Here is a 27,448-nt window from a genome sequence, read left to right on the forward strand (position 1 = left end):
TCTCACAACACTATGTTACAGATTGGGGGAGGGGGGGGGGAGATATAATTTTTGTAATTGTGCAGGAGGTTGCAGAATTCCAAGTCCACATTTACTGAGCGTGTACTGAGTGGAGGTCACTGCCACCAGCTGCAGTCCCATGTTCCCCGCTTATCAAAAAGAGCTATGGAGATCAATAAACACCTGGCACACAGTCCTATTAAATGATTAAACTCAGCTGAACAATTCCTCTCAGCTATACTTCACTTAACCCGCGCATTTCTCCAACTCATCCCACTGCGTGATCTACTCTATCGCACCAATTTGCCTTGTATATCAAAATGTTCCAAATTGTTATTATATTATACATATATAATTTTGATTTTTAACTAGAACAATGTACGAGACTGTCCTAGGAATAAATGAAAATTGTATCAATACCTCATAATGACAGAGCTGGTTACCAGGTGGATACTGATCCTCTCTCAAATATTCCCCACTGAGATTGCCTCTAACCCACTCCTAACATACTGGGATATTTGACTGAGAAGAACGATGACTCCTTAATGGGTTGGATTTCAAACAATCCGCAGAGAGAGAGAGAGAGAGAGAGAGAGAGAGAGAGAGAGAGAGAGAGAGAGAGAGATGTAGTTCCACTTATAAAATGGATGAAAGATTTTTGAGTCATAAATCTTTTGACTGATTCGATGTGGCTCACCACAACTTCCTCTCCTGTGCTGACCTCTTCATCTCAGAGTAGCACTTCCACTCAACATCCTCAATATTTGTTGGATATATTCCAGTCTATTTTCCCCTACAATGTTTACCCTTTCCATATCCCTCAAGTGCCATGGAAGTTACTACCTGATGCTTTAACACATAATCTATCACCCTGTCCTTGCTTCTTGTCAGTGTTTTCTGTAGAGCCGTAACTACTTCATATGTTGGTTGATGGCCTGCTTTGTTCTTTTGACACCACTCTCCTAGGCTGTGGTTTTTCTTGTTGGATAGGAAGTTTTACAGTACTGATCAGTATGATGACATTTTCCCTATCCCATATGTACTGTACATTACCTGTCTTTCCCTATAGCTTACACCTACTTTCCAGATAATTTCGAATTTTTACACAATTTCACATTATCAATACTTGCTCTAGGTAAACAAATCCTATGAAGTGTCTTGATTTTTCTTAAGGCTTGCTTCCATAACCAATGGCACTGCCCGAACTGCCTCTCAGCCGGCTTTTCTTTTCTTCCATAAATTTTTCTTGGCAGCAATTGAGATGAATAAGCTGAAAAGTTTATTCTATGATAGTTCTCACACTGCTCTTGCTATCTTTGCAACTGTGTGGAGGATATTTTATTCTGAAAGTCTCATGATATACGTCTAGTCTCACTCTTTCTACACACTGTAAGATCCGTAGCTTCATCTCCGTAATCATCAAATAGCACACGGGAGCATATTCATCTGTCTAAACAATGTAGGAAGTAACTGGCTGTGTCAACGATGCAGAGTACATATGTGGCAACTATTACTGTGCACGAGTTCTCTCGTGTGAACTTTCGCAAACTGTTATCTTGCACTGGCACTCTACGTGTTCAATGTTATAATCACTCTCTGTACCATAACCTTTTAAACATTTGGAGGTAAGTTGCTTTTCTCACAAGCAACCATTTAGCAGCACAATATGGAATTGTGTGATGAAAAAGTATTAATAAGAATCACAAGTCTAGTTGTATCACAGTACTACTGTTGTCAATCAATGGATGAATGTTCGGTACTACAAATCACTTTGCTGTGGTTTCCTTTGAAAGTTATCTACATAGTGACAGGAGAGGGGGGGGGGGGGGGGGGTTGGGCTGTTACAACACCAGATTGAATAGGCATTTGGGTGTCAGTGGCCCGAATGATTTTAGAGATTCCACAGAATGTTACCTATTCCTTCTGTTTAATTTGACCTCAGGTATTCCAAAGTACCGTTAAATTCTGATTCTGACACTGAATCCCCTACATCTTCCATAACAACTCCCATTTCTTCACCTGAAAGGTGTGTGGCCTAAACATCAGTTGAAGAAATAGAGTTTCTGGAGCTACGCACCTGAAATCTAGCGGATCAGTCAATATGCCAAGAAAACACAAATAAGCACAAATAAGAAGCAGTAGTGACGGTAGAATCAGTTAACACTGTTTCTGAGCGCTCGAGGCCACATAAATCAGTGAGATGCCCGCCAGCTAGAGTGGGGCTGGCAGTACAGAGCGGAGCAGAGCCGACTGTCGGCCGTTCACCTGGAGGACTGGCGTGTCACGTGCACCGGCCGGCGGCCCGACCCCAGGCCCGCCCAGTGGCCGCGCCCGTGGCCGCGGTGGCCCTGGCCGCCACCCGCACTCAGGGAGGTGCCTCCGCCCCCCACCGTGCCACCGACGCCAGCCATGCTGCGATCGCACCCACGCACCGCCTCTTCGTAGGTCGGAAGAGCTGTCGACTGTGGAAACAGCCGGTAAATTTTGTTAATAGCTGTAAGGTAACAGAATTTTTGGTGTAAGTTAAACTTTTGTTTTTGAAACATAATTAAGGATTTTTATCTATTCTGATTTTGTGAAATAGTTACAAAATGTTTACTTTTGTGTGTTTCAGTCGAACCACCAGGGACCGCAGCAACACTTCGTCGAGAGCAGACTGTCACCAGCCTGTCGGAGGGACACATTTAGCTGACAGCCGGCAACCACGAAAGGGCACCACTGGAGAGATTCTCTGACATATGATCAAACTAATGCAACTCAGCATAAATAAAATAACAATAATTTTGTTGTTTGGATCACATTAGTGTGCTAAATTATCTTTACATGTTGAAGTTTTTTTATAATCATAAGTAATGTTCCAGTACTTTTTTAACTACAAAATACTGCAAGGTCAAAGACTATATTGAGGAACTAGTTGGCTAATTAATACGAAACATCTGTCACCAAAAATAATAACCACTCGGAAACAGAAGTTATGCACCAGGAAGAAAGAAATGAAAATGCCTAAGTAGGATGTATAATCATAAATACATCAAAATCTAATTTAATATATGGCTTACTGAAGCTCACAATCCTCGATAGCATCTAGTGAAACAAGCTTCTTTTGTTGATGCTGTAACAACAAAAAAGGAACAACTATTCTGATACTGTTATCCTACAGAGTCAAACAAATTGCCACAGTGTGTGGATGCCAATAATAAGACATCTGTTAGAAAGGTATGAGACTTTTGGCCAGGAAAAAGCTGGCTTACCTGGAGTGACGGACACCTAATCACCCTCAAAGTAGTTCCCTTGGGACCACACACACCTCTCCCACTGGTACCGCCACTGTTGGGGGCACGCCGAAAAAGCCTCCTTCGAATGGAGTTTAGGTCTCTGTTGCTGCTGCCATAATGTCATCTCTTCTGAAATCACATTCCTTTCAATGGCCTCTCGAGTTTGAGGAACAGGCAGAAGTCGCAGAGGGCCATATCAGGAGAACAAGGAGCTTGTTGAGGCATAGGAATCTGGTTTTTCACCAAAAAAGCCTGAATCAAGTGTGAGAAAAATACTAGAGCACTGTCGTGCCGGAGACGCCAATTTCCTGTTGACTGCAAATCAGTCTGGTCTCTTGCGCCACACAGCAACATGTAGGCAACGGAGAACATCCATGGAGTACTCTTCTGTGACTGATTGATCCTGAGGTGTGTACTCGTAGTGTACCACACCACGGGAGTCAAAGAAAGCAGTCACTGTCACTTTGACATTGTTGCACACTTGGCAAGCCTTCTTTGGTCTCGGTGATGAGGAATGCTTCCACTGTGATGACTGGGATTTGGTTTCTGGATCATACCCATACACGCAGGACTCATCACCAGTGATAATGGTGTTAACGAAGTAGGGGTCACTGTTTGCTGGAGTCCAGCATGTACTGCGAGACTTCAACTTGAAGTTGTTTCCGCTCTGCCGTTAGCAGCTTTGGCACGAATTTCAATGACACTGTGTTCACGGCCAAATCTTCAGTCACAATGTTATGTGCTGAAAAAGTGCTGATGCTGACCTCTTCCGCAATTTCTCTGATAGTCATATGACGTTCCTGTATCACTTCGATGCTCACACTGGCAATGACCTGACTCGCTCTCCACCAATGTGCAGCCATCTTTAAACTAGTTGTACAACTCCTTAATATGTATGATGTCCATAGCATCAACACCGAAAGCCTTCTGAATGGTTTCCACATGGCTGTCACTCAGTTTCTAGAAAAATCTGATGTAGTACCAAAGCTCCAGTCATTCCATCATTTCACTTGCAATGAAAAACTAGTGCAAGCACTAAATACTACCACACTCAACTGCTGCTTGCCACCAGCTGACACTCTTGACACGCAGGAAAAAATTCACCCATATGCACAAAGGTTCAAGGTCAGCTCATGCAATTCTGCTAGATTAAAATCCATCAGGTGTTCGCAAAAAAAAAAAAAAAAAAAGGAGGGTACTTTTCAAACAGTCCTTGTATTTCTGCCATGTACCTACAAACAGAGAATATACATACAGACAGCTAAATAACTACATGTATCTGCAAGAAGTATGATGTTCAGCACATGGTCACATAACATGAGGCATATCAAGCATAGTCCCACCATATGTCAAAGAATTAGAGATATAAAAAACAAAATTTATCTCCCAATTCCTGGGTTTGTAACCAAGTTAATATTGGGATTTCCATAATATTTTGATAGCTTCCCTTGTTGTCTTAGTCCTTCAGCTGCTTTGGTTGGGTTATCTCATCACACACTGCTGCTGCCCCCTCACGTGCTGAGAACATGTTTAAACATGCCTCCTGGGTTTCCCTTCTGTGCTACTGATGTGTTTATACATCCCATTCTATCGACCTTTTCACTGCTGCTGACAAGTTACTTCCATATGTCAGTGAATAAAAAAGTTTCAAATATTTATCATACAATAAATGTGCCTCTTTGCATGGTATCATTTGCAAAAAAAAACTCGTTTTGATAAGTTGAACCATTTATGAAATATGGCAATTGTTATGACCACATTATTTACAATGCACAGCAACAGAAACCAGCAGGTTGCACATGACCGTCTGCTGGGTATAAAAACCGATAACTTAAGAACTACATAGATATCATTCTCCTCTCCATTTTAAATAAAATTATATCATATCCACGCTTCGTACACAACAATTTATGGACTAAAACCAATCATATGCAAAGGTTACACACTGTGTTTTTACCTCTGCAAACTCTTTAAAATTACATGCACTGCTTTAATTAATTTGGAGTAGCACAACGACCATGATGAGTAACAAAAAAGATATTTAGCCCTGTACCAAATGAAAACACCAGACTTTAAGATGTGCAACAATAAATTTTTTTCTCTGAACAGTTTTTTTAAAACTTGACGATGGGTACTTCATAGTGACCAGAATGCTATCTCTCAGCACAAGTACTGGCATTAGGTGACCATTACAGCAACAACAAAATCACTCTCAGCAAGGAATGTATAAAGCTCATCTGTAGAAGCACATCTGCAGCAGTCAAAGGGTTAATCGGATGTTGAGCACACATTCTTTTGCTTGCTCTTTGGAATATAGACTTATTTATGTATCTGTTGTGTGGGAAACCAACGTCTACAAGAAAAAACGAATTACAGATCCTTGCTGATTTAGTTACGTGGGCAGTAGGCCAGCATCTGAGGCATGTTTCTCTGCTAACAGTTCATCCATATAGCTAGAGGCATAATTAGAGGCTATAAAGATTATGTAGCTACTAAAAGAAGCATCAACACCCAGCTTAAAGAATACAGTAGCCGCAATCATCTGGTCATCTTGGAAACACGAATAAATTGGCAGTAGCAGATAGTGCACCGAGACAGGGGGCCAACCAATTCATTTCCCCAATAGAACGGGTTTTATTAAGGTGCAGTTATTACTTTTCTACGATGTACAGAGAGGCCATAGAAATTCAAAAGAACAAAAACAAAAGGACTGAAATCAGACAAATTGTGTGTCTCAGTGCTTGATAAAACAAAGTGTCAACTTTTCCCCACTAAATGCTTCATAGCACACGTAAGCACAACTTTGTGATCTTAGCAAGTGGAGTGATAAAGTCACGACTCAACTGTTGTACGGATGTGTATATACAGCTCGACTTGTTGAACTCAAAAAGATATTCAGCCCTGTACCAAATGAAAACATCAGACTTTAAGATGTGCAACAATAAATTTTTTTCTCTGAATAGTTTTCTTAAAGCTAGTTAGCAACTACTATCTGAGTCTTTATAGACTCTGATGATGTCTCTGACATTTGAAGACAAGATGTTAGGCAGAGAAAAACTGCACTATAATGCACATACAACCAATATCACCATGGATGCAAATACTAGCCTTGAAAGCCAGCATTGTATGATCAAATTACACATAACAAAATTTTAGCAAGATAAATTATAAATCACAAATACTACATAAAAAATAGGTTTTTACTCAGCAGTCAAAATTCTCAGACGTATATACCTGATAGCTAATTAACAGCTTCAGCTGTAGCTTGGGGGACATCATTCCAATTCCGAGAGTATCTTCTCTCACAGTATTGCTGGGTGATATGCTCCACAATCTGTTCTGATGTTCCATAGCAGATGCGGCAACTTTCAGAGGTGGTAGAATGGATCAAAACAAGAACCTGGACTCTAAAATGCATACCATAAGAGCTACGAGCACTTGTTCAGTAGAAGAGATGGGTTTCACAGTAGAGAAGATGACCAAGTGTTCACAGCCGTAAAGGTGTGTCTTTTAGAGCCCATGTTTCATTCAATTTTCTCTTGTTTTGGTCCATACTGCCTCTTCAAAAGTATGGAAACCAAAGCACTTCCAGTAGGAGAGATGTGTTTCACAACAGCAAAGATTAGGAACCACACATAGTTCCTAAGGGACATATTTTAAAGCCCACGTTTACTTGGCATTTTTTTTCTTTTTGAAAGTTGCCACCTCTACTATCTTAACAACAGTATCAACACACGTATTCCACTGTCAAAGGCATCGGAACGTGTTTCACTCAGTTACAAATCAACCTAAAATGAGATAAGTAAACAAATACTAAAATTTTGACAAACCTCGGTGCCAAATATACAATAAATAAAATTTATTTTAATAAATTTAAGTAAATACATTACTTTCAGTTAAGTTGTTTCTGGACCAGTATCAATTACCTCAGACTGATACATTCACCTTTCTCCATCACCCCCAAAAGTATGTAATATCATCAAGAAATCACCCTTTATCCAGTTGTGACAATGTTAAAGTTCATTACCCTTTCTTTCTGGTCTCAACAATGGGCCCAGTTTGGTGTGCACATGCATGCAATGAGTCCTGTGGAGTAGTACGTCTGAGAATGCGTCATTGCATTGACGCATATCCAGCAGGCTGCATCAGTCTGATGCTTTTATTGAGTAGTGCGATTTTTATCACGTGTAGGGCTGCATGCACGTTGAAGGCACGCGGTAATTAAAGAAATTGGTAACTGTCACAATGGATGTTTTGTAGAACCGACAAAATAAGCATAGCATTTGTTCCGTATCTGACAACTTCTGTGTTGATCTGTGACAATCACAAACCTTCTGTAAACCTGGGAGGACAGGAAACTACCAATAAAGCTTGTGTGCCGGCATGTTAGGAGGAACAACAGAATTTTATTCAGGATGAGGATAAACAGAGGAGGATTTCACAAACTTTTATTGGTTTCTGTACAATTTGCAGGTTACTTTGCACTTTCTGTACTTTATGCCCAGTACCTTGTAAAGGGACATCCTCCTCTAGCATTACTTTTCCCCAACAGAAGTTGTTGACACCAGAAATATTTACAAATTTGAAACAGGTTAATATTATCTCCGCTGTTTTTCTAAAAAAATTCCTATGATTTTATACACAATATGTTATATTTCAAGTTAAAATCTATAAAACGAAATTACTTTATTTTCGTTGTTAGAACCGATCGTACTAGTTCTGAAAGGTCATTTAATACAATAGAGGGAAACATTCTACGAGGGAAAAATATATATAAAAAACAAAGATGCGGTGAATTACCAAACGAGAAAGCGCTGGTAGATAGGCACAATAAAAAACACACAAACAAATTTCAAGCTTTCGCAACCCACTGTTGCTTCATCCCTCTTTCCTGATGAAGCAACCGTGGGTTGCGAAAGCTTGAAATTTGTATATATATATATATATATATATATATATATATTTAAAAAGAAAGATGATGAGACTTACCAAACAAAAGCGCTGGCAGGTCGATAGACACACAGACAAACACAAACATACACACAAAATCTAGCTTTCGCAACCAATGGTTGCCTCGTCAGGAAAGAGGGAAGGAGAGGGAAAGACAAAAGGATTTGGGTTTTAAGGGAGAGGGTAAGGAGTCATCCCAATCCCGGGAGCGGAAAGACTTACCTTAGGGGGAAAAAAGGAAGGATAAAAGGACAGGTATACACTCGCACACACACACATATCCATCCTCATATACACAGACACAAGCAGACATTTGTAAAGGCAAAGAGTTTGGGCAGAGATGTCAGTCGGGGCGGATGTACAAAGGCAAAGATGATGTTGAAAGACAGGTGAGGTACGAGCGGCGGCAAATTGAAATTAGAAATTAGCGGAGATTGAGGCCTGGCGGATAGCGAGAAGAGAGGATATGCTGAAGGGCAAGTTCCCATCTCCGGAGTTCTGACAGGTTGGTGTTAGTGGGAAGTATCCAGATAACCCGGACGGTGTAACACTGTGCCAAGATGTGTTGGCCGTGCACCAAGGCATGTTTAGCCACAGGGTGATCCTCATTACCAACAAACACTGTCTGCCTGTGTCCATTCATGCGAATGGACAGTTTGTTGCTGGTCATTCCCACATAGAACGCTTCACAGTGTAGGCAGGTCAGTTGGTAAATCACGTGGGTGCTTTCACACGTGGCTCTGCCTTTGATCGTGTACACCTTCCGGGTTACAGGACTGGAATAGGTGGTGGTGGGAGGGTGCATGGGACAGGTTTTACACCGGGGGCGGTTACAGGGGTAGGAGCCAGAGGGTAGGGAAGGTGGTCTGGGGATTTCATAGGGATGAACTAAAAGGTTGCGAAGGTTAGGTGGACGGCGGAAAGACACTCTTGGTGGAGTGGGGAGGATTTCATGAAGGATGGATCTCCATCCTTCATGAAATCCTCCCCACTCCACCAAGAGTGTCTTTCCGCCGTCCACCTAACCTTCGCAACCTTTTAGTTCATCCCTATGAAATCCCCAGACCACCTTCCCTACCCTCTGGCTCCTACCCCTGTAACCGCCCCCGGTGTAAAACCTGTCCCATGCACCCTCCCACCACCACCTATTCCAGTCCTGTAACCCGGAAGGTGTACACGATCAAAGGCAGAGCCACGTGTGAAAGCACCCACGTGATTTACCAACTGACCTGCCTACACTGTGAAGCGTTCTATGTGGGAATGACCAGCAACAAACTGTCCATTCGCATGAATGGACACAGGCAGACAGTGTTTGTTGGTAATGAGGATCACCCTGTGGCTAAACATGCCTTGGTGCACGGCCAACACATCTTGGCACAGTGTTACACCGTCCGGGTTATCTGGATACTTCCCACTAACACCAACCTGTCAGAACTCCGGAGATGGGAACTTGCCCTTCAGCATATCCTCTCTTCTCGCTATCCGCCAGGCCTCAATCTCCGCTAATTTCTAATTTCAATTTGCCGCCGCTCGTACCTCACCTGTCTTTCAACATCATCTTTGCCTTTGTACATCCGCCCCGACTGACATCTCTGCCCAAACTCTTTGCCTTTACAAATGTCTGCTTGTGTCTGTGTATATGAGGATGGATATGTGTGTGTGTGCGAGTGTATACCTGTCCTTTTTTCCTTCCTTTTTTCCCCCTAAGGTAAGTCTTTCCGCTCCCGGGATTGGGATGACTCCTTACCCTCTCCCTTAAAACCCAAATCCTTTTGTCTTTCCCTCTCCTTCCCTCTTTCCTGACGAGGCAACCATTGGTTGCGAAAGCTAGATTTTGTGTGTATGTTTGTGTTTGTCTGTGTGTCTATCGACCTGCCAGCGCTTTTGTTTGGTAAGTCTCATCATCTTTCTTTTTAAATATATTTTTCCCACGTGGAACGTTTCCCTCTATTATAGTCATATATATATATATATATATATATATATATATATATATATATATATATATATATATATATATATATAAAGAAAGATGATGAGACTTACCAAACAAAAGCGCTGGCAGGTCGATAGACACACAAACAAAATGTCTGCTTGTCTCTGTGTATGTGTGGATGGATATGTGTGTGTGTGCGCGAGTGTATACCCGTCCTTTTTTCCCCCTAAGGTAAGTCTTTCCGCTCCCGGGATTGGAATGACTCCTTACCCTCTCCCTTAAAACCCATATCCTTTTGTCTTTCCTTCTCCTTCCCTCTTTCCTGACGAGGCAACCGTTGGTTGCGAAAGCTAGAATTTTGTGTGTATGTTTGTGTGTCTATCAATCTGCCAGCGCTTTTGTTTGGTAAGTCTCATCATCTTTCTTTTTAAATATATTTTTCCCATGTGGAATGTTTCCCTCTATATATATATAAACACACACACACACACACACACACACACACACACACACACACAGGGTGTTACAAAAAGGTACGGCCAAACTGTCAGGAAACATTCCTCACACACAAAGAAAGAAAATATGTTATGTGGACATGTGTCCGGAAATGCTTACTTTCCATGTTAGAGCTCATTTTGTTACTTCTCTTTAAATCACATTAATCATGGAATGGAAACACACAGCAACAGACCGTACCAGCGTGACTTCAAACACTTTGTTACAGGAAATGTTCAAAATGTCCTCCGTTAGCGAGGATACATGCATCCACCCTCCGTCACATGGAATCCCTGATGCGCTGATGCAGCCCTGGAGAATGGCGTACTGTATCACAGCCGTCCACAATACGAACACGAAGAGTCTCTACATTTGGTACCGGGGTTGTGTAGACAAGAGCTTTCAAATGCCCCCATAAATGAAAGTCAAGAGGGTTGAGGTCAGGAGAGCGTGGAGGCCATGGAATTGGTCCGCCTCTACCAATCCATCGGTCACCAAATCTGTTGTTGAGAAGCATACGAACACTTCGACTGAAATGTGCAGGAGCTCCACTGTGCATGAACCACATGTTGTGTCGTACTTGTAAAGGCACATGTTCTAGCACCACAGGTAGAGTATACCGTATGAAATCATGATAACTTGCTCCATTGAGCATAGGTGGAAGAACATGGGGCCCAATCAAGACATCACCAACAATGCCTGCCCAAACGTTCACAGAAAATCTGTGTTGATGACGTGATTGCACAATTGCGTGCGGATTCTTGTCAGCCCACACATATTGATTGTGAAAATTTACAATTTGATCACGTTGGAATGAAGCCTCATTCGTAAAGAGAACATTTGCACTGAAATGAGGATTGACACATTGTTGGATGAACCATTCGCAGAAGTGTACCCGTGGAGGCCAATCAGCTGCTGATGGTGCGTGCACACGCTGTACATGGTACGGAAACAACTGGTTCTCCCGTAGCACTCTCCATACAGTGACGTGGTCAATGTTACCTTGTACAGCAGCAACTTCTCTGACATTACGGTTATCGTCAACTGCACGAAGAATTGCCTCGTCCATTGCAGGTGTCCTCGTCGTTCTAGGTCTCCCCCAGTCGCGAGTCATAAGCTGGAATGTTCCGTGCTCCCTAAGACGCCGATCAATTGCTTCGAACGTCTTCCTGTCGGGACACCTTCGTTCTGGAAATCTGTCTCGATACAAACGTACCGCGCCAAGGCTATTGCCCCGTGCTAATCCATACATCAAATGGGCATCTGCCAACTCCGCATTTGTAAACATTGCACTGACTGCAAAACGACGTTTGTGATGAACACTAACCTGTTGATGCTACGTACTGATGTGCTTGATGGTAGTTCTGTAGAGCAATGAGTCGCATGTCAACACAAGCACCGAAGTCAACATTACCTTCCTTCAATTGGGCCAACTGACGGTGAATCGAGGAAGTACAGTACATACTGATGGAACTAAAATGAGCTCTAACATGGAAATTAAGCGTTTCCGGACACATATCCACATGACATCTTTTCTTTATTTGTGTGTGAGGAATGTTTCCTGAGAGTTTGGCCGTACCTTTTTGTTACACCCTGTATATAAGAAACATTTGAAATTACGAAATATTTGGCACGCTTAACATTTCTATTATTAATGACACAATTTGGGGCTATTTATTAGATTTATTTCTATAGTCATTTATAAAATAATAATAGAAATTCATTTGTCAAGAAAATGTGTATACCCTTTGGAATATTGTTATTACCGCAAAGTGAAGTAGTAGTGGGCATGCCTCTGACGTGATCAGATGTGTTTTTGTATTTTGGGCAGAACAACGTAGTTTTGGCTTTGTTAATGTGAAAATTCAAAAGACAGTGTTATATTGTAAAATGTGAGATAATAAATTATCATGAAAACATTCTTCAAACTTAATTACATCAATTGGAACCATGAGAATCTAAAATGTCAAACATTTCAGCTTCAACGATCAGCCCCTAGACGTGAAGAACTGGAGCCAACTATGAGAGAAGAAGATAAATAAAAAGTTTATTGTAAATCTTACTATTCTCGTATTTTCCAAAAAAGAGACTTTACCAGGGACAATAGTAGTGGTATCAACAAATTGTGGGAGGGGGACATTACAACCTCCACAATTTCAAAGAATGTAATCCAGTCAAACTTTCTCTATATCTACAAATGTGTAAATGTAAAGGCGACTTTCTTTAACCTATCTTCTAAGCTAACTCACTGTATCAGTACTACCTCAAGAGTTCCTACATTACTCTGGAATGCAAGTGACCTTCTACAAAGTCAGCTACTACCAGTTCAATAATATTCACACCTGTCTCCAGGTCCCTACTTTGAACCTGGATTATTATTTTATCCTTCTTGACATCTGAGGGTATTTCAACTCATACAGGGTTATTACAATTGATTGAAGTGATTTCACAGCTCTACAATAACTTTATTATTTGAGATATTTTCACAATGCTTTGCACACACATACAAAAACTCAAAAAGTTTTTTTAGGCATTCACAAATGTTCGATATGTGCCCCTTTAGTGATTCGGCAGACATCAAGCCGATAATCAAGTTCCTCCCACACTCGGCGCAGCATGTCCCCATCAATGAGTTCAAAAGCATCGTTGATGCGAGCTCGCAGTTCTGGCACGTTTCTTGGTAGAGGAGGTTTAAACACTGAATCTTTCACATAACCCCACAGAAAGAAATCGCATGGGGTTAAGTCAGGAGAGCGTGGAGGCCATGACATGAATTGCTGATCATGATCTCCACCACGACCGATCCATTGGTTTTCCAATCTCCTGTTTAAGAAATGCCGAACATCACGATGGAAGTGCGATGGAGCACCATCCTGTTGAAAGATGAAGTCGGTGCTGTCGGTCTCCAGTTCTGGCATGAGCCAATTTTCCGCGGGCTACACGTGAAACTTGCCCGCACGCGTTCAACCGTTTCTTCACTCACTGCAGGCCGACCCGTTGATTTCCCCTTACAGAGGCATCCAGAAGTTTTAAACTGCGCATAGCATCGCCGAATGGAGTTAGCAGTTGGTGGATCTTTGTTGAACTTCGTCCTGAAGTGTCGTTGCACTGTTATGACTGACTGATGTGAGTGCATTTCAAGCACGACATACGCTTTCTCGGCTCCTGTCGCCATTTTGTCTCACTGCGCTCTCGAGTGCTCTGAAGGCAGAAACCTGAAGTGCGGCTTCAGCCGAACAAAACTTTATGAGTTTTTCTACGTATCTGTAGTGTGTCGTGACCATATGTCAATGAATGGAGCTACAGTGAATTTATGAAATCGCTTCAATCATTTGTAATAGCCCTGTATATCTTGCATACAAGTTGAAATAGTTCTGTTATGGCTGGCAGCCCAAGTACCTCTATAATTCTGAGGGAATGTCATCTACTTTACTCAGGGGCTTTGTTTCTACGTAGGCCATTCAGTGTTCCTTAAATTCTTTTCACAGAGTCATATCTCCCAATTCATCTTTATCTATCTCCTCTTCCCTACCTATAACACTGCCTTCACATTCAGTTTCCTTGTTTAGCCCTTCTATATAATCTTTCCAACTTTCACCTTTCCATTCTTTGTTTAATTCTGGCTTGCCATATGCACTCCTGATATTCATATCCGTGCTTCTGTTTTCTCCAAAGGTCTCTAATTTTTATAGGACATATCTATCTTTCTCCTATCATGCAACAGAAAATCCAGGACAGAATAACAAAAATATTATGAAAAGGATAGACTGCTACTCACCATACAGAGAAGACATTGAGCCACAGACAGGCACAACACATCCTCTATATGATGAGTAACAATTTCTTCTATTGTGCATATATCTAAAGCTTTCCAGTTGTCCTCTAACCATTCCTGTCTAGCCATTTTGAATATTCTGTTGGTCTGATTTTTTAAATGTTTGTATTCCTTTTTGGTCACTCCATTTGTTGCATTTTTGTATTTTCTCCTTTCAACAATTAAATTAAAGCCTCCAAAGTTATTCAGGGGTTTCTACTCAACTTTGTCTTTTCGCCTGTTTGACCCTCTACTGTCTTCACTACTTCATCTCTCAAAGCTACTCATTCTCCTTCTATTGTATTCCTTTGGCATTTCATTTAATCGCTGCCTACCTGATTAAGGGACCTACCATTCCACACACTGACTTGTAGAATGGTAATTTTGTTTTTCTTATGACGACATCCTCCTGAGTAGCCCTCATCCACAGATTCCACAATATTTTACACAAGAAGCTACCACAATCATTAAACCTTACAGTAGAGCTGCATGTCCTCGGGAACTATAATGGCTGTTGTTCCCCCTTGCCTTTCGTCCTATGCTGTACCAGCACAGCAAGGCTATGTTGGCTGATGTTACAAGGCCAGATTAGTCTATCATCCTGACTGTTGCTGCTGTAACTACTGAACGGAATGCAGCAAAACCCACAGCAGGACAGAAGGTAAGTGTTGGTCAGCAACTATGTCTCATAATTTTGTAGTTCTCCTCAGTTAATGATACAATTTACCAACCTCTCCCAACTGAACTCCATCAGCAAATGCGATAAGGGCGACCCTGTCTGGGTCATGCAGTACACCTCCAGATGTGGCAACGCATCCTGTCGGAGAAGAGTGGCGTGGCCCGCCAAGAGAACCAGGTGGTCCGCCACAGCCACCGCGATGGCCTCCGCCTCCTCCAGTTGACGACGAGGGTGACGGAACTCCAGGGCGTGTCTTGGGCCCCTGGTGGCGACACACCACCACCACACAGACCACAAGCAGGATGAGTGAGACGCCAAGGGCTACCGCGAGGGACACGAGCAGCACACTCGATGTACTCAGGTAGGCTGTTGGAGAAAGTTAAATCACTGTCAGGAGAGATTGGAGAAACTGGCACAAAGTTTATCAAAAGAACAGGGTGGCGACTATTTCATCAAAAGATTTCCCGAACATTTACACCTATGTGATTACTCCATTACTTAAGTGTTTGACAGGCGATTCATAGAATCACTTTCAGAATTTTTCTCTACTGTTCCATTCTGGAATAGCCCGTGGGAAAAATGGAAGCCTAAATCTTTTTTGTGAGCCGTTATTTCTCTTATTTTATCATGCTGGTCATTTCTCCCTATCTAGGTGAAGTCAAAAGATTATTTTAACACACAGAGGAGAAAGTTGGTGACTGAAATTTTGTGGTTACAAAAAAATAAAATAAATAAATAAATAAAAAATAAAATAAAAATAAAATAAAATAAAAAATAAAAATAAAAAATTCTCTCACAACAATGAAACAATTCTTTGTCTCAATGATTGCTACCCCAACTCATGTATCATATTCATCTCTCCTCTATTTCTTGATAATTAGTCAGTTAATTAGTTAGTTAGTTACATGTTCTATGGAACATCTGAATTGAGTGTTGCAAATGTGGTTGATGATGATGATGTTTGGTTTGTGGGGCGCTCAACGGCGTGGTTATCAGCGCCCATACAATTTCCCAACCTTTGCTCAGTCCAATTTCGCCACTTTCCTGGATGATGATGAAATGATGAGGACAACACAAACACCCAGTCATCTCGAGGCAGGTGAAAATCCCTGACCCCGCCGGGAATCGAACCCGGGACCCCGTGCTCGGGAAGCGAGAACGCTACCGCGAGACCACGAGCGGCGGACACAAATGTGGTTGTACAGTACAAATAGTAGACATGATGTTTCTGACAAATAAGTTACTTGTATAGTAATGTAGTTTTTTTGTTCCTTGTGGGGTAGATTGTGGCGAGTCCCCAAACCATCGGAATGCTTGATTTCGGTGGTTGGCCTTGAACCCCACCATCAGGGTGACTGATTTCACTGTGTGTTTCCATCCAACTGACTTAATTCTTGTGCAGGCCACTATGTGGCTACTGGCAGAATGCAAGTTCCAACCACTGTAGTAAGGTAAAATGTCCATGAAGTGATAGCGACAGACCCATGGGTATTCACGGAAATCAAGCACCCCAACGGTGACAGGCAACGGGACTCACCGATATCAAGCATCCCAATGGGAACAGAGAACTGTTACATCCATGTAATTGTTCCTGGATCAGGCTACAAATAGTTTCTAACCAGAAACTGAAATGGGTAACCACACTGACCTGTACAGTCTAATTTACAACCCTAAAGTAAATTTTGAAGACAAATATCATAGGACATAAAAATTTACATTTACAGTGTAAATGAAAGGAGAATCAAATATGTCAGTTGTTAATTGCATAAACAGGCACACTTGATATTTGTGTCGATTACAGTGCCATATACCACAAGTGGAAAACAGTGGTTTGCGTAAACTCTACATATTTTTTTTAATGTAGAATCTGGAGAAAAAAAAGGGGGGGAGGGGGGAAATCCCCATTTGAAAATACAAGGGTGACCCGACCACACAAGAGGAGTGGTTAAGAGGTGGTCAGTTGTAGGACACACAGTTGTCTCCTTTTGTCCCTTTACTAATATTAACTTTTCACCCAGAACATTTTTTTTTCTTTTCTCCATACGATGCGTTGTTTTTGAGATATTTAGTTACCTTAAAAACTACCAGTTTTAAATAGAAATCTGTCCATGAAATAGTAGGAGTTGTCCACAAAAAATGATTTTAGGTTACGTTTAAAACTTGCTTTGCTACCTGTCAGACATTTTATGGTATAGGGCAGGAGATCCAAAATTTTTCATTGCTGCATACTGACCTCCTTCCTGAGTCCCTGGCAGCTTTAATATTAGGTAATGCTAAATGACCTGACTTCTCTGAACTTTTGCAATGTTTTGCATCAATACTATTTGGTAAGGATCTCATACCTCACAGCAATACAGTAGAAGAGGATAAGCAAGTGTACTGAAGGCAAGGCAGTCTCTTTAGTACATTTGGTGCGCCTTCTGTCACACCAGGAAAATGCAATCTATAATTAATCTTCCCCATAACGTTTTCTATGTGATGTATCCAATTTAAGTTGGTCTGAACTTTAATCCTTAGGTATTTAATTGATTTGAAAAGCTTTAAATTTGAGTGATTAAAGGAAGCTTTTTCAGTCGTCATGTGAAGGATCTCTTAGTTTTTATTGTTCAGGGTCTAATGCCACTATTTGCACCATGCAGATATCTTCCAAGTTTTTCCAAGAATGAAGTCCTAATTTTATTGAATCAATTTTCGTTATATGTGAGAGTAAGTTTTGTTTTACCTTTTTATTTTACTAGTTTTCACGGCTAAATATTTTTCAAGCTGCCCTGTTGCCAGTTATTATCCCAAGTTCAACTAGGACTGAAAACAAGATATAACATTTGTAACATTCTGGTTAAATTTTAAATGGCAATTCTCTTGTTAGTGCCGTCCATCACTATTCCGTGACAAGGGTGGAACTGGGCAATAAACACAAGTATACAAAAAATCCTGACAGGAACTGCTGCTTCCAACTGTTGCCCACAGAACATAATACCAATAGCCTCTGATGGAAACAATGCGTCCTATTTGAAACCTGAAGCTTTCCACACTGTAGTGCAGCACGCAAGTCTAAGAAAGTTAGCAAAGTACTACTTTGCACTGAAATTACTGAAAGAGAACCAAAGCCTGAATACTCGTTGCTAATGTACAAATGGTGTGTTCACAGATCTGGGTCCACATTTGTATTTTCTTTACAAAGTGATTTTGCTAAATGAGAGCAAATGTGGGGAACAATCCCCAAGAAGATAAGTAGCACAAAAGGTCATCGGACAAGTGGCCAGAGATTGAAGGTGGGGTAAAACAACTTAAATAGTGTAGGTTTCAATGAATAAAGCACATGAAAACATGCCAGGCAACTCAGTATTTTCTGTGTGTACTAGTGAATATCAGAATCAGATCAGTCTTAATGAGTGAGCAGGGATTATTGGCAACCACCTTATGGGGCCAGTCATCTTTTCATCACACCTCTCAGGAGAGGTGTACTCGCTGTCTCTGTGGGTGACCCTGCCTCCCTGCTGGAAGATGGTGATATGAAGGGTTATGACACTACTACACAATGGTATTCCAGCTGACGTCTATATCTCCATGAAAAGGCATCTCGACAACATCTACCCTGATCAACTGCCCAGTCACACAGCTCGCCTGGTCACTAGACCTTGACCCTTCAGTTTTCTGTCTGTGGGTGCACCTGTCTCATCCTATAAGTGCAGACACTGGAACAACACAGTCTCGATGAGTGTGATACCACTCAGTTGCAGGACAGCACATATGAACTTACACGTCAGTCGCTGCTGCGTCGTGTTCCGGTACACTTAGAGGCTCTCCGGGGCCAGTTCAAACACTTCATCTATGTTGTACTGTACAGATCTGATGAAAATCCTGTAGCACAGACACCGTGAATTTCTGGCCATATTTCTGTAACATTTTTTGCTTGTTTCCTGTAGTGCTCCCATTTACCAAAACCACCCTGCATAGACGAAAAAAAAAATAACCCTTGCTTTTGTGTGATTAACAAACTTACAACCAAGTGACAAATTTTGATGTGCAAATTGAAGTCTGTTGTACTTAGAATCAACTGTGCAATGGGAAGCAGACCTGAATCTCTAAAACCCACTGTCAATAATGAAGATTCTCGTCATGGATCAGTGCATCATAAGCAAATGTCATTGAGTGACAAATGTTACAATAATTTAATGGACTTCTTCACCTCCAGGGTGTATACGGGGACAAGGAAAAAAAATTCCCGGATTATTCCCGGATATCCTGTTTAAAAAATATGCTTTTTCCCGGGCGAAAATACACTTTTTCGGTGCTAAGTGACAGTAGGCTTTCCGTAGATTTTCCCTCGGAACTGTAAAACTTATCAATCCTTTGAATGGTTAACGTTTTATACAATCGCGTAGAACTTCCCGGAAAAAAAAAAGACGAGGCAGAGAAGTTTTGGAGAGACTTTTAATAAAGGAAAGGAGAGAAGTTCTGAAAAGACCTTTGATTTGCAGCAACATATACGCTGCATATTTTCGTATTACGAAAGTATAAATTCGAATTGCACCAAACACAGCGCGTTAGTTTCCGGAGCGTTGAAACCGAGGTTGCCACGTCCTTTTGTAAGCGAGTCATATCTCAAGCCACGAAATCTCGCCAGCCGATGACAGCAGCTATTCAGAGCATAGGACACGTGTTATAGTCAGCCACTAGCAAGATCACTGGTTACATAGCGCGAATACGCAAGAGGAAAAGTTAACGGTTTACATTAATGTACACAGTACCGTATATCTACAAGAAAAGCTAAGCTTTCACATATAATGTTATGTCTCTAATATTAACACGCTACAACATAATCTAAGCTTTCACACGTAATATTGATATTTTTTTGCATGTGTTATATTTTAAGACATCACACAAATGCGCCAGTAAATTTAAAATTATGACATAAATGTCTCGGCTCCAAATTCTTGTAAGTGGCTGGTCCTCAAACTGTTCAGTTTCGAACGCTCTGTGATTTAGATATCCATCCCACTTTCTCACACGTAACGTAATTCATCTTGCGTAAAAAGAAATTTACTTTGAAAGTAACGCTTTTCTAACTACCGTTCACAATACTATTCGGAGACTGTTAGAAATAGGTTCGATTTACCAGTTCCAGAGAGCGCCAGAAAATAGGCATTATTGTACGTGTGCAACTGCAGTGGTGTAGGAAGCCCGCATGTTCGTGTGTATAAAGCACTAAGAGAGCTTACATTACACCATAAAAGAAACAGTGCATCAGAGGATACTCCAAAGAGCTTCGGAATTTCGTAAACAATTCTAAAATGCACAATTCGGCTTGAAGTGCAAATTGGCTTTTTCCAGATTCTAAATGAAGTAGGTCCCATCTGATATTAAGCTTTTCAGTGTGGTTTTTGGGATGCAAATTTTCTTGGAGTACCAGTACTCTACGATTTCATTTTTGGTTCTTTATTGTGGCATAATGCTATATATGGCAGAAGATGATAACGTGCACTTGAAATTGCACTTGAAATTCAGCGAACAGTTGGAACTAGCCAATACTGTAGAATGAAACACTTCGTTTCAAATAAAATGATTGCCTCAACGCAAAGATTAATGAAGCCAAATTTCTTTAGCAAACTTGCAAATCTAACTTCACTGTTCTGCAAGGCGATTAATGCTTGACTGCTACTAACTCGGAAATAAAATAAAATCAGAAAACTGAAATTAGTAATGTATTTTTGCCCTCCGTAATTATGTGAATGTATTTTAATTCACTTGATAGCTCCCGGCCACAGAAATCCGTTTTGTTTTCTTTTGACGTGGGAGTTGTACACGAAGAGAAGCAGCGAAATCACTTAACATAAACATGGATCACGTGGAGGTTAACCCCCTCCCCACTACAACTCAGACAACTCTGTGCAAGCGTGAATCTGGCAGCTAGGGCGCGCGAGAAAAATTTTTCTCGTTTGCATCTGGCTGCTTGCTGCTACTACCGATACAGCTAACAGCCAAAACTTCAAGTAGCGGGAGAAGGTACTGCTTAATACGCGAGTCAAATGCGCATGCGCAACAGACCGCTGGCAATTGGTCAAACGAACCTAATGTGAACAGTTGTGACGTCATGCTCATAGCAAGCAGTTTATTGTTACGAAGAATTACAGTCTGCGCCCTACGGCATTTGACATATTTTTGCTATTTGCAGACGCTTGTGCGTGCACGGTTTTTTGTTGTTGTAAATTGCACATTTCCTTTGCCACTAAAGTTTTATTTTTTTCCCTCTCGTTTATATTTTATTTTGCAGTATCATTCTCCAGTAGCAGGATATAATAACATTCTTTGCTAGAGAATCTATTCTGCAGTCAAAGCTGAAAGCTAAAACAATGAAAAATTCCCGGAATTCCAAAAAATTCCCGGGTTATTCCCGGTTTTCTCCCGGATGAAAAAATTCCCGGGTTTTTCCCGGTTGTCCCGGGTCGTATACACCCTGACCTCTTCTTACACAACCCAACAACTGACTGTTTCTGGTGAAAAATCTTGAGAGGTTTTTTTAACAAAATAAGTAAGTACATTTCTCTACATCTGTCAATGAACAGTTCAACTCCCCTACTCACCAAAAGTCCTAGAATTCCCTTAGTCTTTCAGAAATCACTGACATGTCCCTAATTTTCTGGTAAATTCTAAATCCCTGAGAATCACCAATTTCCCAGGTTTTCCAGACAAGTAGCCACCCTGAAGAAAGCAACACAAAATCCATACTGAACAAAATGCTGCAAGTTTTCCCACAAGATTTCAATTGAAAAAGAAAAATACTGTTCATTTTATTTTCTTGTAACAACAATTGGTCAGAATGGAAGCATCAGTTTCAACTGACCAGTGGTTGTCCTTTTTATTTTAACAGTTTTTAACAATTTTAAATTATAATGTCAGTAAAGAGGAAGTGAATGAGATTTTCACTATGCAGTGGAGTGTGCGCTGATATGAAGCTTCCTGAAAGATTAAAACTGTGTGCTGGACCGAGACTCAAACTCGGGACCTTTGCCTTTCGCGGGCAAGTGCTCTACCATCCGAGTTACCCAAGCACGACTCACGACCCACCTCCACAGCTTCAATTCTGCCAGTACCGTGTCTCCTACCTTCCAAACTTCACAGAAGCTCTTCTGTGAACCTGCAGGACTAGCACTCCTGGAAGGAAGGATATTGCGGAGACACGGCTTAGCCACAGCCTTGGGGAAGTAAATCTGTGAAGACGGGCACGGATCGTGCTTGGGTAGCTCGGATGGTAGAGCACTTGCCCGTGAAAGGCAAAGGTCCCAAGTCCGAGTCTCAGTCCGGCACACAGATTCAAGCTGTTAGGAAGTTTCAAAGAGGGAGTGGTTCATAGGCACATGATGATGTGGATATACTAAAGAAGTAAATTATTGAATAGTGGGGGAAACAAAATGTGTTCTAAACAATGTAATAAAATACATGTACAGTACCAGATCACTCTTATTTAGCACATTAGTGGATGTTACAATACAGCTGCGGGATACATTTGCAGATGAATTTCATTTAGATAGTTGTGCCCGAGTGCCTCAAACTGAAGCCATAAAAAACTTCCAAATCAATTCTAAATAAATTAAACAACAAATGTTGCCGAGTGGAAAATTAGTATGAAACTAGCACTTGTGCTACAAAATCAAACTCTAATTTTATACACCTTTAAATGGCGTGATAATCTAGTTGAATGGCATGATAATCTAGCTGAACACTAACGAAATGTTCACTTTGCCTGGAAGACTTCAAGAGCCTCATCAGTTCACTTGGAAAGGGGAGGGATGGCATGTTGATAGAATCCTAACAGCACAGCACGACGAGATGTGGAGATCAATGGGAACAGACTAGATTAGACATGATGTGTGAAGTCCTTGGGCATCCAAATGTAAACTGAGGTGGTGCCAGCATGTATATACGTTAACCTAAAAGCTCAGTTCTGCCTGTTTTGCACTTGGAAATCTCATTATGTTGATCTATAGACAGAATTGGTACCATTCTGTCTCTCAATTCTATCCTGTGGAATAATCTTTGGGATCACTGCAGCTACCGTGAAGAAAAGACTTAATCTACACAATTACGCAATAAGAATATTATTGTATAAAGTTGGTAACCGAATATGCCGCAGTGGTGAGCCTTGCATGTCTTGCCTTGTGGGGTGCGTAATGTTGGCAGTACTTTCGAGTCTCGTCTGCACGTATTACATGGACATGCTGTGGTAGGGTGGGGGTAGTAGAGTTACATGTGCACTGCAGCTGTTAGTTGTGTTATCGTCTAGTTCTCGTGTAACCTGAGTGTAGTGAAAATGCTTACAACTACAGAGAGCATGTGTTTAGTGGAAGAGGTTTTCCATGCAGGAAGAAGCTTTACGAAGCATCTGAGGTGGTAATTTACATTACATTTTCCTGCTTCAAGGTGCACACATTATGACACTGTACGCGATTTAATTTGCAAATTTCGGACAGCAAAAAGTTCAGTTCACGATGCACCATGAGCTGGGTGGCTCACAGTTTTATAGGACAGAAGCTTGATGACATTATGGACATCGTGACAACAGAGTCCAAAAAAATCAGTGAGGAGATTATTACAGGAGGCTAAAGTCTCTCATACAACAGCACTTAAGGTCATAACCAAAGAATAGGCGATGTGTCCATATGAAATTACTGCAGTGCAATAAATACACTGTACGCACCATGCCAAACAAATTGCTTATTACGAATGGTTTCAGTGATTTGTTAATCAATGTGGAGTTCTTGTTTTAGATTTAACCTTTTTCAGTGATGAGACTTGGTTTCATCTATCAGGCTGCATTAATTCCAAAAATTCACGAATTTGGTCATCAGAAAGTCCACATTCCTTAAGAGAAATACCATTGCATGCAGAGAAAACCAGTGTTTACATTGTTGAAATGTGAATGCGAACCATAGGGCTGATCTTTTATGATATTACTGTCATTTCCGATGTCTACTGTTCTCAGATAATTTATCCATTTACTGCCCTGCTGAATGAAAATGAGATTAATCATTCCATTTTCCCAACAAGGCAACACTAGTGCCCAGTCCCAACAACTTATAGATGAAATATTTGGAGATAGAGTAATTACAAAACGTCCCCAGTCCCTGCACTCACCAGCTCTGTCTCCATCAAACTATTTTCTTTGGCATGCGGTTATAACATTTTTGTATCAAAATAAACCGAACACAACAGATGAACTGGAGACGCCGATAACTGATTATCTGCATTCTATTACATTTGAAACACTGGTAAAAGTGTTCACAAATAAATGTAAACATATTGAGCTATGCATTCAAGAAAGAGGAAAAAATTTCCAGCACCTACTGTGATATTCGTGAGTACAGTGTATTTAATCATATGTAATTAATTTCATTGTTTTAATTATAATGATATCTAATTCCATTGTCCAACATTACTGCAACCACCAGCATTGAATCCCAGCCCCTAGCTTATACAGCAACACAAATGTGCTGCAACCTTATGTGCCTTGCAAGGTGAGATGTGCAGAGCTCGCCGCCGTGGAGAGACTTTGCAGTTGCACTATATTTTCGAGGATTTTGTTAATTTTACACTTACATTCAATACATTTACTCCATAATTATAGTTATAGTTATAGTTAATAACAAGAATGATTTTAGGACAAATTCAGCAATTCACAATAATTATACTGGGAGTAGAAATAAAGTCCATATACACTACCTCTCCCTCTTTAGGGTTCAGAATGAAGTTTTATATTCTGCTCCAAAAGTCTAAAAGGTCATAGGTAGATATAAGACAGGATATTGAACATCAAAATATTTTTTAAAAAAAGTAAAAGAATATCTCATTAGGCAACCCTTCAACAAGATACAGTAGGTGGACAAAAATATGGATACAGCAGAAACACAAGACATGGTCTTGTATGGTTTTCAAAGGAATCTTACAAAGTACCATTCTTCTTGGAAAATAGTGGTAAGTTCAGGTAACAATGATGAAGGTGGGTCACGCACAGTTCTCTCCAAAGTAGATCACAGAGGCTCGATAATACTGAGATCTGGCGAATGTGGTGTCTGGGAGAAATGCACCAATTTATCCTTTTACTCACAAAACAAGTCCTGGATGGTGCGAACAGTGTGAACAGCGGGCCTGTTGTCTCTGAGCACAGCATCACCATTCATGAACAAACTTTGTACCGTGACACGTACCTGATCAGACAAATTGGTCACATAATTCTTGACAGTAATGCGACCTTGCACAGAAACTATGAGGACCACAGAATGTCCTGATACGTCTGCCCAAATCACCACTGAACTGCTGCCATGTTTCACTACTGGAACATATACTTTGGACTCAGCAACGTAAATTCTGCCAAACTCTAATATTTCTCTCAGACAAATCCTAGTTTTGACAGTATACAAACATCTAATAGTAATGTGCAAAGTTAAAATGCTTTGTTTGAAATAATAAAGTAATACAGAAGTAATTACCATCATTATCAGTGTGAGTAGGTTAGTACTAGTCACAATTTGTTGTTAGAGTACTTTACAGAAGTATCCAGCAGTGGTGGCTCCTGCATGTTAATGTACAACTCGACTTGTTCTACACCCTTTAAGTTCTGCAGCCATGATGGGATTGATGAAAAATGATGTGTGAACGAATGAATGAATGTATAAGGAGAGTCAGTATACAACACATAGAAAGAGAAGGACTAGGGTGATCAGACTTAACGTGCTCATTTCTGACATGCAAATGGGTCTAGTGAAGCACAAACAACAGCAAAATGATGAGAGTACCTTATTGATGCATCAAAGAGAAACAGGATGACAGAAGGGGCAGAGCATGTATTTACGGTTACATACCGTAAGGTTGTGGATCAGCTCTGCACGTCGGCAACGGGGAAGGCTCCCAGAGGCCGGAGGGATTGCAGGTGATGATGTGCTCCCCCTCCAGCACGTAGCCTTGGAAGCAGTTGTAGCTCACCGACGACCCCACGGGGTACGAAGTCTCCGACGTCGGCGAGGACATCGTGCTGTGCTCCACGAGCGGTGGAGGCGGGCAGCCGGCAAGTGCTGCAATGAAGAAGGGAACTGCTCGTACACCGGCACCGCGGAACATTATCCATTACGACTCGATGCCGTACTTTCGGGTGTGTGGCTTACTTGTGGATTCTATTTTTACGAACAATATTTTCATGAGCGTCTTTATCAGTTGCTGTGACCTGTACCATTATTTACACTTGCTGCCCAAATTAAAACCTCAGCCCCCGTTTATTAGGTTTTCTGACATTTCAACAGAATGTGAGATGGAGGAGAGCTGTGACGAACATCGGCGACACACTGATTAATGTAACCCAGCATTTCAGCTATTGCCGAGCACACTACCTCGAGTGTACTCGTGAAACGAAAAACGACAAGAGCAGTATTGCAGTGCAAGTGCCGATTTTCAGGGAGAGTGTAATAAGGTAGTCTACCAAAATAAAGATGTGGGAAGACTTGTTCAACCGTAACTGAGATCTCAATTTAAACTAGGCATGAGGTCCGACGCGCAGTATGTTAAGGTCTCAGTAGCCATCTCATCCACGAGAGCTGGAAAACGCAAAGAGAATACATGTTTCAAGGGGTAACAGAGCAGGCTCTGAAAAAGGAGCATTAAAGCATTTAGCAGGCAGTAAGAGTGGTACGAAACTGGCAATGCTTCAGTCTGGAGTCCAGGCAAAAGGACTCTTAACACGGCTGATGACAACTCAAGAAGACAACTGGATCACTGTCAAAATATTTTGCATATAATGGGAACAACTTGGCTACACACCCAGAAATACACCATTAATCGATGACGCTGAGCAAATGTGACACAATAAAGTTCAGTTACATAGCTATGTCAAGTGTACAGAAATGCAGTACCACCAAACTGTAAACTGAAGCAAGTCGGTTCTCAAATGGTTCACAACCATTACCTGTCGTATACAAAGATGAAACATACAGCTGGTACCAAACTGAACATTGAGTTGCAGCGCAGGATTCATACTCGACGCCAGTGACAGTTGAAAAATAAAGTTATGAAATCAATATGATTGTTTGCATGGAGCAACTTACTACAGCAACAGTAACAACAACAACAACAACAACAACAACAACCCATTTCACTACACAGACAGATCCTTTTGGCTACAGTGAGAACCTTCATTGCAATATTTATGTGACATGGAACCCTTTGACAGAGGAGAATAAAAGGATTATTTTTTTAACTGCAGATAATTGATCTTAGAAGAAAGAAAGCGTGATGAGTGGATGTAGCATCCT

General features: G+C 41.1%; 1 protein-coding gene across 1 annotated transcript in view; it reads right to left on the reverse strand.

The window, feature by feature from the left end:
• LOC126106415 (sushi, von Willebrand factor type A, EGF and pentraxin domain-containing protein 1-like) overlaps positions 1-27,448 on the reverse strand; it is a 115,127-nt gene that overhangs the window by 12,578 nt on the left and 75,101 nt on the right. Inside the window, exons 7-9 of the mRNA XM_049912691.1 lie at positions 26,009-26,218; positions 15,202-15,515; positions 2,266-2,462 (exon numbers count right to left, since the gene is read on the reverse strand). Of these exons, the coding sequence (XP_049768648.1) occupies positions 2,266-2,462; positions 15,202-15,515; positions 26,009-26,218 (721 nt within the window). The remainder of the gene's footprint in view (positions 1-2,265; positions 2,463-15,201; positions 15,516-26,008; positions 26,219-27,448) is intronic.

Source organism: Schistocerca cancellata, chromosome 10 (genome assembly GCF_023864275.1).
Source record: "Schistocerca cancellata isolate TAMUIC-IGC-003103 chromosome 10, iqSchCanc2.1, whole genome shotgun sequence".
Classification (NCBI taxonomy): Eukaryota; Metazoa; Arthropoda; class Insecta; order Orthoptera; family Acrididae; genus Schistocerca; species Schistocerca cancellata.